Raw genomic sequence first — 12416 nt, 5'->3', positions numbered from 1 at the left:
CCAAACTAAAAATGAACTCCCAGTTATCCACCCTCTCCAAATATCTCAACCTCCATTGCAAATCAGCAGCCAATATAACAATGTACTTTTTTTTCCTAAAAGGATGTATTTACTATTGTCTTTAGTGGTAACAGAAACCTGTCAGGGACAAAGGAAGTGTTACTGTTAAGTCTTATTTGTAGGATGTCCCCTAAATACTGTCAGTACAGGACTGAGGAGTTTTCTCTCCAGAGAAACGTGCTCAAAAAAACCAAACCATTTTTGGGATGAGTTCACTCAACACTCCCAAGTTGAGCTTTCATACAGGTGCATAGCTCTGCTTAGAGGAGACAGCACAAGCATCGGTTTCTTCTACTAACAGTAAGCTCATAGCATCCAAGGTAATTATCTGACATTGGTGGCAACACAAGGATGGGTGGCACCACATACTAGCATCTCCACTAGCAGTGACATCTGTACATTTCCTGCAGCCAAATTCTAACACAAGTTTCTGAAAACAGGACTTAAATTTGCAATGTTTTTACAATTTGTCCACAAGTTTTCATTATTGCACCTCTGTCTTAGACTGACCTTTTAATTTCAAGCCAAAATAACTCAGCTTTTTTGAGGACATGGCTGGGAAGATATTCGCACATGACAAGATTCCTATAAAAGCTTTACCAAAGAGCTCTAGAGCCTCCCTAACTTGGAGAAGGAACAAGAAGCTAAGGAGGTTATTCTAGTGTCAGCCCTACACCTTCTGCGGTCTCTTAACATTCTTGCAAATTTGGCCTAGTTATAATTCAGGAAGCCATCTGTGCAAGGAGACTACTAGTCAGCTGCTAGAGTTCAGTTTCTTTCAAGATACATTCTACCTGCACCAAAACAAGCGCCATCCCTCAAAACACAGGCAACCAGATGCAGAGGAGGCACATGGCATTCCAGCTGCAGATCTGAACAAGGTGTTCTGCCCTTGCTGCTGGGATTACCATGGAAGCAGGACTAAGATTAAGACCAAACATCCTCTCCCATGCTTCCCCCCCTCCTCTACACTGCACCCAAGCACTGAAGCAAATGTTGAGGGAGATTAGGAGCAAAGCCAGGTACACCACAGCATGGGAGGAGACAGTCATCAGAACTACGGAAAACAGGTAAAAGAACACAGGAAAGAAAGTAAAGCAAGAACAGGACAGAAGATAAACTTTCCCAGAACCTGGAATCTATACCAGTTATTCCCAACTTCGACTTTTTTTTCAGCCCCTGGATGAACAGCAGACTTATTGACAAACTTTTCTTGTCAATAGCCCCTTTTAATGGTAACCCTGTAAAGAGAATAATACTGTAATTGATAAATTCTACAGTGCAGCTATTCAACACTGAATACACAGTCAGTATAATAACCACAAGGATAATCTTTTGCCACAATACTATTTATCTGCATACCAGTAGCTACTCAACTTACACTAGTCTTCCTTGCTATTTTAGGCTACCAAAAGCAGCACCTAATCCCAAAAATTCAATACATTGCACTGTCACACACACACACACATATATATATATAACACAGCATGGAAAACACTTAAAAAAGCAAGCACACAACCCCAGAACTTTCTTTGCTATCGAACTGCATTACATGCATACAAAACAGTAAGTAGTTCTTTAAAAAGGAGGAGCAGTGAGACTGTTTCACTCATTATTAGGTTCCTTGAAGAGGAAGCCATGAAGTTCTTCCAAAAACTGGGACATTCTGAAGCAATGACAAACTACATGGCAGAAAGCATACTAACAATGCCTGAGTTAACACTCCAGTTGTCTGGATACCAACTGAAGAGTTTTATCCTCCCTCCATCTGTATAAAGAAAAATACATGTCAATAATCAAGTACTTATCTACCTTTGAAGACACAACCCCAGGACAAATCTCTCTGCAACTGACCAACTTTTGCATAAGTTTCAGAAGGGGACCACAATAAGCATAACCATAACATATCCTTAGGTAACTTGTCTGAAAAGCAGACAAACATCTCAAAGTTGCAAGAATTATATCCATGGATGTTTCAGTCTCAAATACGAGCAAAGATATTGTATTACAGAAGTTGCAATCTGGGGAAAAAGTCATAAAAACGCAGCAAGGGTAAGATTTCAATGTGAAAATACCCTATTTGGCATCTATAACAATTTCAGTAGTATCCAATAGAACAGAAGATCCGATTCTCTCTGAACTTTCCTCTAATAAAAAAAAAAAACACCAATATTCACTGACTATCTAACCAGATCCTTGACTTACTGTCAAGAATTTCTGGATTCTTAATGTAAATATTATTCAACTGAGTCTGAAAGAACTTGTACTAGGGCCTCAGTAACATTTATAAAATACGAAGCAGTTCACAAAGTAGCCTTCCTCAAGTTAACTGAATAGCAGTCTTACACAATGACACATACCCAAAACTAAAATTCTCTGAGGCCTGAGCTGATTTGAAAAGTTAGCTGTGTCATCATGCCATATGCTCTATTAACTAACTGTATCCCTGAAATAAAAGCTGATACTGAAGTTTCCCCAAGACCAAGTACTTTTGGTTTCAGTTATGAAGAAGAGCTTCTGCACTTACTTTGTTTGATTTTAATTTAGCCAGCAAGTGCAGAAAACATTTCCACGCTGGATAATTGAGAGGGAGCTGAAAGAGCAAGAATGTCTACAGAGATGCCACACACAACTCAGAGAACTGGGGCCCCGTGCCATCTAGCAGAAATATGGTCAATCCACTCCGAAGCGTACTAACTTTGATGAGTGCTGACCCAATCCAGTCTACTTCAGTCTAACATCTAGGGTTGTTTCCTATAAGTTTCAGCCCCAGTCAGACTGCTGATAAATCTGAACAAAGAATTTACCTTAACGCAGCCATCAATTTTACAAAAATTTCAGAGACAGAACTACTTTCTCTGGTGTGTAAAAACATATTAACAGCATTTTTAATATATTCTGTCCAATGCATAAAGCTCATGAATCCAGACTATGGTTAAAAAACCTTAATGATTACTGGGGGGAGCTGTTCTTTGGTTCAGTAAGGACTACTGAAACCACTACATTTTTTTCTTCAAAATCTCCCATACCAGATATTTAGTGTCAGGAACAGCCAGCGTGCAAGCACAACTCTCGATGCAGACCTTCATGCAAAAGGACTCCAAGTGCAATAAATTAGACTGTTTACACATATGAAATTCAACACATTCAACCTCCCCTACTCAAATTTGCCATTTTATACCAAAAAGTCTTTACATGCGTAGCCACAAAATAATACATAAAAGACAAACAAACAAACAAACTTAAGACAGACAAGGCAAGAAAGGCAGCAGAGCCAACTCCATTGCCAGGGTATGTAGTGACTCTTTTACAATTCCCTTTTTCTGACACCTGTGCCAATGGAGTTAGTTTGTCAGAAAAAGCAATATTTTTAAAGTAGTAAACTACTTCATGTTTCTAGCTATAACTAGCAATATTTTTAATTTTAGAAGACTTTTAATATGGTCAGCTGCAGCACACAACCCACTTTAAAACAGACTTTAATTACACAAAAAGATTTATGTATAAACAGAAGTCTGTTCACATGTTTTTCCCTCAGAAGTATTACTTCGGTATGCAAGTGTTCCTCCTCTTATATTTTCAAAACAATAAATACATCATATAACTGTACCTTTAGAAGAACCTGTATCTTCTCAAGAATGCAAAAAAGTGCCTAAAGTAGAAGCAGAACTTATCTGCAGAATTATTACCTCACTATTTGAAGATAAATATCAAATTCTTTACCAAAGTGAAATTAAGTTTATGCCATGCCTCCGTATGTGGATATCTTTCTTTGGTCTCTTAATAAACAGGTTCACCTTAGCAATTATCAGAATATCAATAAGAAGCTATTTTGATTACAACCAAGAAATGACAAGCTAGAAAAGATACCACACAATTCTGAGACTGTACAGTAGGAAATTTACTTAAAACTGACACTGTTCTCAAGCTGATTTCAATTACAGGCCATTGGTATCCATTTAATTAAAAGTACTAGACATCATTACACTTGGCTGGTTGAAGCAACGGTAATGGGAAATACCACGTTACAGAAGACAGAAAATAAAAAAAACGGGCTTTTCACAGACTGTTTTAAGGAGGTCACATTTGGTTACCAGTTTTGTAACTGATTTGAAGTTCTTACAGTTATTTCACTGAAAAATATAACACTACTGTGAGAATGTCAATTTCATAACACTGGTTGTTCACACTGACTAGTTACTGCTCTAATTCAAATCATTTAAAGCCATAATTATATATTTAAGAACCAGGTCAAGTTTGTAGATTGCTGAACTAAAGTTTTATTGACAGAATTAAAAGGAGAAGACAACATAAAAAAAAGACTCAAATAAGAAAATAATGCCATTTATTCTTCATCATCCAAATAGAAATTCACCAAAAAAACCCCAACCTTTAATTCCTTCACGTGCATCTAAATACATGAAATATTGATAAAGTGTATAGTTTTCAGGAGTATCTAATTTCCCCATTATAAACCTAAAGATACATTTCTGTACATAAAGTGATGTCTAATTTTTGCTTGAAAGAACAGCATTTGATTGCCAAGTTAAAAATTATACTAAAAAAAGATACATTAAGTCGACAGCAGATCCTGACTGCAGCCTTCACAAACATTCTCACCTATCATGGACAGGGAGGTCTTGGATATAGTGCAGTAACTTGGCAGAAAAAGCAGAAAATAAATGGATGAAGTTTTTTTTCTTTTTCAGTATTATTAAAAAAAAAAAAAAAAACAGAAACTAAAAGTAGCACACTTTCTGGAAGAAGTATCTATATGAGAAATAACTTGGTAGTTGAACTTGAAACTTTCTGTCAGAACAGCATTGGCTATTTAAGTTGGGGACACACCACAACTCCTCTAAAATGCACACTTAAAAATCTGCTATGAAGTAATGTGAAACTGCAGCACAACTGAATACTTCATCCAGCCTGCTCCCCAATCTTCATGGAAAGAGGACAGGCAGAAAGAGGCTCAAGGTCTTCCTAGTAACTCCAGCCATCCTCCAGATAGCATCTTTTCCAGGAAGTCCCCCCACTTTGTACCCCCATCATGCAGCAGTCACAGCATAAAAAGATGTTTCCAGGGAAACAATAGCCAGGAGCAGCCTGCCACGAACAAGAACTCCCCCAACTTATTTCCATGGAAAACACCAGGTTAAAGGAGAAAGACTCAAGCTGACAGCATAAACTGCTTGGAAAGTACTAGCCTTCTGTGTTATCACCTTTCAGGCAAACAGTTTGGGAACATACGCATAGACTCTGTAATAAACAATCATACAGGGAACCAGTAAATGCAAAGTTAATGCAACACACCCAAGAAGCATAACACCTATTGTGCACGCACAGATGAACTGAACTCGTCGGAAACTAGGGTCATATGGTTGCAAGGTACTACTTCTTACAAGACCAGCAAACAGGCCATGTAGCCCACCCAGGCAACGACACATTCCTGTTTTCTGCTCTTGCAGAATGAAGCCAGCAGACACAAGGTTGCCTGCTGTTTCAAGTTTACTACTACTAGGTCTAAAGTTATTACAACAATGAAGATCCGTATGTGGATATGAGAAGAAACTGTCTTGCAGGTTAGAATAGCAAAGGCTAATAGATTGGTATCTTATGCAATGGAGGGGAGAAAAACGGAGTACTGCACGGATCTTCAACACAGTTTAAAGAAAAAATACACACCCTCAGAACAAGAAAAATGGTAGTCAACAGTGAAATTTTCCTGGTGAAAATAAAAAGCACAACTGCAGTACATTAGCTCCTAATACAAGACTTCAGTGTGTCTACCTTTTCATCATGGAGTTGGTTAGCATCAACTCAGTATTGAAGAGAAATGCACACAGTTCCTGTAAGTAAAAGATTTCTGTAACTGACCTATTTTCACAACTACCTTTCATGAACTTGTATGATTAAAAAAACAAAGCAAGATTACTATCTTCTGAAAACCTACATAAGAAGATGAAATAAATGCTCCAGAAGAAAACACTCCACATGCAGCAATGCACATTTATGTTTTGCCTGTCCCTGTGTTTCCACCACAACATAGATTCAAAGAAGGTGCACTACTATGAAGTAAGAGGTACACCTGTATGACACTAACCATGCAGTAAGCCAAATAACAAACTTAGCTACAGTGTTTGTTATTAGTACAATTCAGACACAGGTTACTTTGTTAAAAGACAAGGCTGCAGAACTTCACAAGTTTTACTCTTGAAAGTAAACTAACAAAACCCTTCCATTCATTAGCTGTCATAAAGATAGTGACAATCAGTCAAGGAGAAACCACATCTCACTACTCCCCTGCCTAAGTTTCCAAATAACGTCAGGATTCTGCAAGTTGTATTTATGCTCAATTTTTTTTTTTCCCTGAACAGACATGAAGGAAATTAAAAATTACACATAAGTAGTTCAAAAAGACTCATGGGAAAATTTTAAATGAAGTACCACAATACTCTAAACTAAGAATTAGTAGTGTTTTCACTATACTTTAATATGCAACAAACAAAAGAGAAAAGATCACTGTAGTATTCCTTGAAGCATTAGAGATTTCTTCTCATTTACTTTAAGTTAACTTTGCATTTCAGATATACACTTTGTGATGTTTTTAGAGATTCTTCAGCAGGAACACTGGCCTGAATCCTACCTTAGATTCAAACCATTTCAACTCACTCATTAACCTATTACATATGGACTGACAAAAAAAAAAGTGCTCCTTAGAAATTGTTCGGGTGAATAAAGACATGTGGAAAAACAGTCTACATAAAGTAATCTACAGTAACATGTCACAGAAGAAAAAAATTGCACCAGTTTTAAGCAGTTTGACCCAGTCAAAAGCCTCAAATAGTGTAAGTATATGAAACAAGTGAACTGTTGATCTGTAACAGCACGTGTGTTACTATGCAAAACAAAAACACAACGACAAAAAGCACATGGCTTCTAACGCAAGGGCAGAATACCTTTTCTTCTTAGCACTGCAAGTGACAGCATGAGCAAGAAGCGACCGGCTAGAGCGCAAATCGAGAGAAGTCAGCCTTTACCTATCAAAGCCTGGAAAAGGTTACTTTGGAAGATGCTGATGACACGCTCTATGGAGTTTCGCAGCTGCCGGTCCTCCGCCTGGCTCAGCTTGGAGCGGTATTCCTCCAGGAGGCGCAGGGCTCGCTGGGTATCTGCAAGCGGAGACCAGACACACCGGTGACCCCGGGGCACCGGGCAGGAGGAGCGGGGATGCACACGCCGGGGACGCAACAAGCCTGGGCGCTCGGGACCGCCCCGGCCCAGCCCGCCAGCTTCTTTGTTCGCAGCCGGGAGAGCGCGGGCGGGACCGTGCCCCTCGGCGGGCTCGCACCGCCCGCTGCCCGCCGACCGGCGGCTCCCGGCAGCCGCCCCTCCTCGCCCGTCCCGCCGCCGCAGCTGTCAGGCAGCGGCTCCGGCAGCTGCCGGGGCCCCGGGGCGTGCGGCGCTCACCTTGCTTCCTGACGGGCATGGCGCTCCGGGGCCGCGGCGCTCCCCCGGCGGCCGGGGCTCCGCCTCACAAACTTTGAGCCCGAGTCGGGGCGGCGCGGCGGGGGCGGCGGCGCGGCTCCCCGTGCCAGCCGCGGCGCGGGGGGGGGGGGGGGGGGGACGACGACGGCGGCGGCGGCCGCCCCACCTGACCGACCCACCGACCGACCCGCACGCCCGCCGGCCGGCCGGCGAGCAAGCGGCTCCGCTCGGGGCTCCCGCCGCGGCGCCTCGGCGAGGGACGGAACGGGACGGGACAAGGCAAGGCGGGCCGGGCCGGAGGGCGCGGTGCAGCGCGGCGGGGCGGGCCGGGCCGGTGCCGGGGCGGGCAGGGCTGGGGCGCTCCCGCCGCCCGCCGCCTCCCGCTCGCACTGCTCGGAAATTCCAAACTTTCCAGCCAAAATGGCGGCCTGGCGGCTGTGGGGAGCGCGCCCCCCCCCCCACGTGACCGGGCCCGGCGGCCGCCCAATCAGGGCTCGGCTCGGCGCGGGGCCGGTACCTAGGCGGCGGGGCGGGGCGGGGCGGGGCGGAGGCAAGGTGAGCGCTCGCCGCCCGCCTTAAAGGGGCCGGCGCGCGGCGGGCTGGCCCTGCCCAGGCCCGCGCGAGGGGGCGGCGGTCCCGGGAGCCCGGCCCGGCCCAGCCCGGCCCGGCCCCTCAGCGGCGGGCAGCGCGCGGCCGCCGGTGGCGGGCTCCCGCCCCCTCCCTCACTCCCTCCGTCCCTGCCTCCCTCGGTCCGTCCCGCCGGCCGAGGCGGCGCGGCCTCACCAACGGGACCGGGACCGGGACCGGGACGGTCCCCGCGAAGAAACCCGCCTTCCAGCGTCCCCGGCGCTGATCGCCACCGCCCCGCTGCGGGCGTGAGGCGCTCCCCGGGGCGGCGGAGCCCCTCTCCCGGGTGCACGGGCAGCGTGCGGTGTGGGAGGGCGGGACAGCCACAGGTGTGCCGCCAAAGTTACTTGGCAGTACCGGTTATCCCCCGTTAAATGCCATTTACCCAGCGCGTACGCAGCTGGCGGGAGGTAGCGGGCAGAAACGGGCTAAATAACTGTGTTGGCACCGACACTGCAAGAGTCCCGGGCACGGATCGGCTCCGGTTGTGCTGCCGGCCGTGAAAGCAGGCGGCTGGAGGTGCTCCTTGCTCCAGGAAGCTGCCCGCCTCGTTGCATGGCGAGGTCATGGGAGAGGCAGGGCAGCCCGCAGGCCTCGCAGGCCTTACCGGCCCAGGCGACGAGCAACGCGCGGAGCACGGGCGTCCCCCTCTTGGTGGATTTTTCCTTCAGTCATCCCAGCGAAGAACAGCATGGGGAGAAGAAGGGCTGACTTGAAGGAAGATAAAGTAATAGCTTTGCTGCGGTTAGCAGCGGACATAAGGTTAACATAAGGGCATAGTAGGAGAAAGCATGAAAAGCCTTGCTCATTTCAAAATTTAAGAAATGGTCTGTATAGGCTAACATCATAGACCGATCAGAATCAGGAAAGCTACTTTCTCAAAACTGGCTGGAAATGGTAATGAGGTGCCTTCAGAGACAGTACAAACAGCTTGCTTTTTTGCATGATAGCAAAGAGGAGACAGAGCATAGAAATGGGTGACTCGGATAGAAACATGCACGAGGTAAATGATCTTTGCAGCGTTTTCTAGATGCCCGTTAAAGGGAAAATCTATATTAAAACTGGTGAATTTAGGGGTAACTCAAATACTTGTTCTGAGGGGGAACATTACTTACTTCTCAATCAGATCGACGATCAACCAGAACCTCGCATTTGAAAGACTTCAAACTAGGTATGCATGTGCACATGAGAGGCAGAGAGAGACTTGAAAGTTCAAAGCAAATTCTGCTGATGTGATTTTTTTGATCAAAGTTTGCATCTCCATTTACACTTTTTTGATTTAGACACAACTAAAAATGTACAAGAGCTTACCCAAGATACCTAAAAAGAATCTCCTGGGCAACTTGCAAATTTGAAGTCTAAAAATCAGGACTAGATTTGGCTGTGGCAAAGTCCTAATCTTAAAGAAAATTTACACTGCAACAAATCTAACCCAGATCTAGAAAAGGCCTCTCTTCTCTCTTTCTCTCCCCCCCCGCCCCAATACTCACATGTTTTTTACTTAGATTTGCACCAAGAGTTTCTCCTCCTCCCACGGCTATGTACTGCAAAATTGTTCACATACCTCATTGAAGAAAACAGAATATACATTTAGTGCTAACTGACACACATTTCCCATTTCCTCCTGTCTAGTTGTATTTTCATACTTTTTGGCACTAACGGGTACCCGTTCATGTATTTTGAAATGAAAGCATGCTAAGAAGGAACATTGGCAGAAGCCTCCATCATCTGGCCTCATCAGTTTTCACTGTTTACAACAGCAATAAATGTACTCTAAAGGGGCCATAGTCCTCTTGATGTCAGAGGAATATCTACACAGAAGGAGCGGAAGAACAGCCTAAATTTAGCTGCAGAAAGGAGACATCTGCAGCAGTTAGGTTGGTTTTGCTAACTGACAAAAAAGTATTATTACAAAGTAAAAAAAGAAAATGTTTTGCAATTAAAGGAACCACTGTAAAGAAACTACTTTTTCATAAACAGGATTTGATGTTTCAAGGCTTTTTTATTTTAAATAAGAGATAATCCCATTACATACGGTCATTGTGCTGGGGATACAGAAATAATCCCATATATAACACCCTGAGACAGCATTTCTCACTTGTTACTAATGCTCCAGGAAAAAAAAAAAAGAAAACATCAAAGAGGGGGTCAGCATGACGGATCAGCAAGCCAGGAAGCAATTAGGTGAGCCTTATTGTACCTCAGAGAGCGGTGCTGGTTCCCGGCACTTCTGTTTCAGTTCTAGGAGCATATTTGTTGATTGAAAGTGGTTGAACCAGAAAGCACAGTATTAAACTTCAGTATATAAAGTGGTTTTGAAATTCCAGCGCATATAGAAAATATCCCATGAATGGAAAGCGGCATTTTTACTAGCACATTGCAGTAAGAGTCAGTGTTGCAAAACTGTCACGTATTACACATCGTCTTTTTCGGGCTCCAGTTTTCAGGAAATTGTGTAGTTCCCTTGGAGGCGGGGTAAAACCGGGGACGAACCAGAGCACCATTTATGCCACGGCTTAAGCAGTGTCATTTAAATCAAACTGTTATAGGCAGTGTACAGAAAGGCTTGTACTTACATTGACCACTGGTGTGGTCAGCATACAAGTCAGCATTATGCTGCGCTCAGCAGGTCCTGGCTGTGCTCCAGAATGACCCTTGGCGTAGGAACTCCAGAACAATTATACCAAGAAGCAGCCTGTCGCCGTTGTAGCCCTCTTGGCCCCAGGAGCGGCTGAGGATCTGACCGACAGCCCCCTCTCCCTGCCTTCCGATCTCGCCATTAAAAACCCTTCTTTTGTGACCACTGCCAGCAGCCTGTGTGGGACCCTCGGTCTGGGACCGTACCTTTGGCAGGAGCAGGCGGCTCGCTACAATGCATGTATTGCTCTGCCTGTTCAAGGAGATGGTGCTTAGGGGGGATGTGCCAAATGGGAACAGGCAGCTGTTGACAGCAAGGAGGCCAGCACAGTGCAAGCGTGTTGCCCAGATGTGGAGAAACTTCTGTAATGGCCACCTGATGGTAGCCCGTGCCATTTGTGCACACAGAGAAAAGCAGGCCCTGTGCAACAGGCTAATAAACCAAGTTTACAAACCCACAGTTAAACAGAGACAATGCTTTCCCGCTTTGAGAAACTACCTCAGGGCTTGTTGGCAGCTGCCGGCTCTGAAAATGATCACAGTAGTGACCCCTGCCAGGGATTTGTACCTGATCACACACCAGCTCCCACCTCCTCAGGCAGGCCAGCTGCCAGATGCCACTTCGAAAATGGCTCTTTATGCTCTAGAAACGTCACCTGTACAGCTGGCACGTCGCTGCAGGGAACGGGAACGCTGCCAGGCTCTTGGGTCTTGCAGCAGTCACGCTTTGGCCACAGGCAGAGCAACATGATGCGGAGGGGTCTGACTTCACACCAGGTACCTGGTGGACCCCTTGAGTCCCACTGGAACAAGTTGACAACAACATGGACTGCTCAAAATGGCAATATAAGCAGATGTGTTGTAGCTGGCACCCCACACAGTAACCGGAGAGGTATGATGAACTCAGAGCAGGAGACTTCAAGAAACATTCACTTAGATCCACACGTAACACACCAATCAGCAGAGCAACAACCATTTGAAACCCAAGACAAAAAGGACAGCAGACATCACCACATTGCAGGAGTTTACAGTTATCAGTATGGCCAAGAAAATACAACAGTAACAAGCTCAGACAAACTCCATTACAGCAGAAGGTGGGGTAGATTACCTCAATAAATACCGGTACATATATTCATATTCATTTCAAGTTGGATGCTGGTGTATAAGATGGCATATTGCTAGAATCAATAATATTAACTTTGACAAAAAGAATTGCTGCCAGTTGAAGAGTAATGAGTAAAACTCAAGAGGTTTTTATATTGGGCTTACTAATAAAAGAAAACACAAGAACAAGAAAATTGATCTTTTCTGTCTTATGTTTGTCATCTGTTTAATCCCTGAAGTCACCATATAGTATAGCAGTCACCATATAGTATACAGAGCAGATGATTTCCCTTTTTCACACAGAACTGGGAATTGTTACTCATAAAAGGATCTCTGACAGCTGCAGAGAAGCTTTCACTTCACTTCCCCTGCAAACGCAATGCAATGCTTCACAGCTAACTGGGGAAGCAATGAAACTAATGAAGCCTAATTTCCCCTGGCTAATAAGGAATGAAGCCTGAGTGAAGTTAGCTTGCTCATTATGCCTCCGCTCATCTGGA

The 12416-nt window shown here is 44.7% G+C and overlaps 1 protein-coding gene across 6 annotated transcripts in view; it reads right to left on the bottom strand.

The window, feature by feature from the left end:
* The window catches only part of DLG1 (discs large MAGUK scaffold protein 1), a 164931-nt gene extending 157279 nt beyond the window's left edge, over window positions 1-7652 (bottom strand). For all 6 annotated transcript variants that reach the window (XM_082319630.1, XM_082319632.1, XM_082319631.1 and 3 more), the window contains exons 1-2: window positions 7531-7652; window positions 7101-7232 (exon numbers count right to left, since the gene is read on the bottom strand). In XM_082319630.1, the coding sequence (XP_082175756.1) occupies window positions 7101-7232; window positions 7531-7549 (151 nt within the window). In that variant the 5' untranslated portion in view covers window positions 7550-7652. The remainder of the gene's footprint in view (window positions 1-7100; window positions 7233-7530) is intronic.
* Window positions 7653-12416: the final 4764 nt, after the last annotated feature.

The sequence above is a fragment of the Platalea leucorodia genome (assembly GCF_965183815.1).
Source record: "Platalea leucorodia genome assembly, chromosome: 8".
Lineage (NCBI taxonomy): Eukaryota > Metazoa > Chordata > Aves > Pelecaniformes > Threskiornithidae > Platalea > Platalea leucorodia.
The sequence above is the reverse complement of the archived record's forward strand: the minus strand, read 5'-3'. Positions and strand labels throughout refer to the sequence as shown.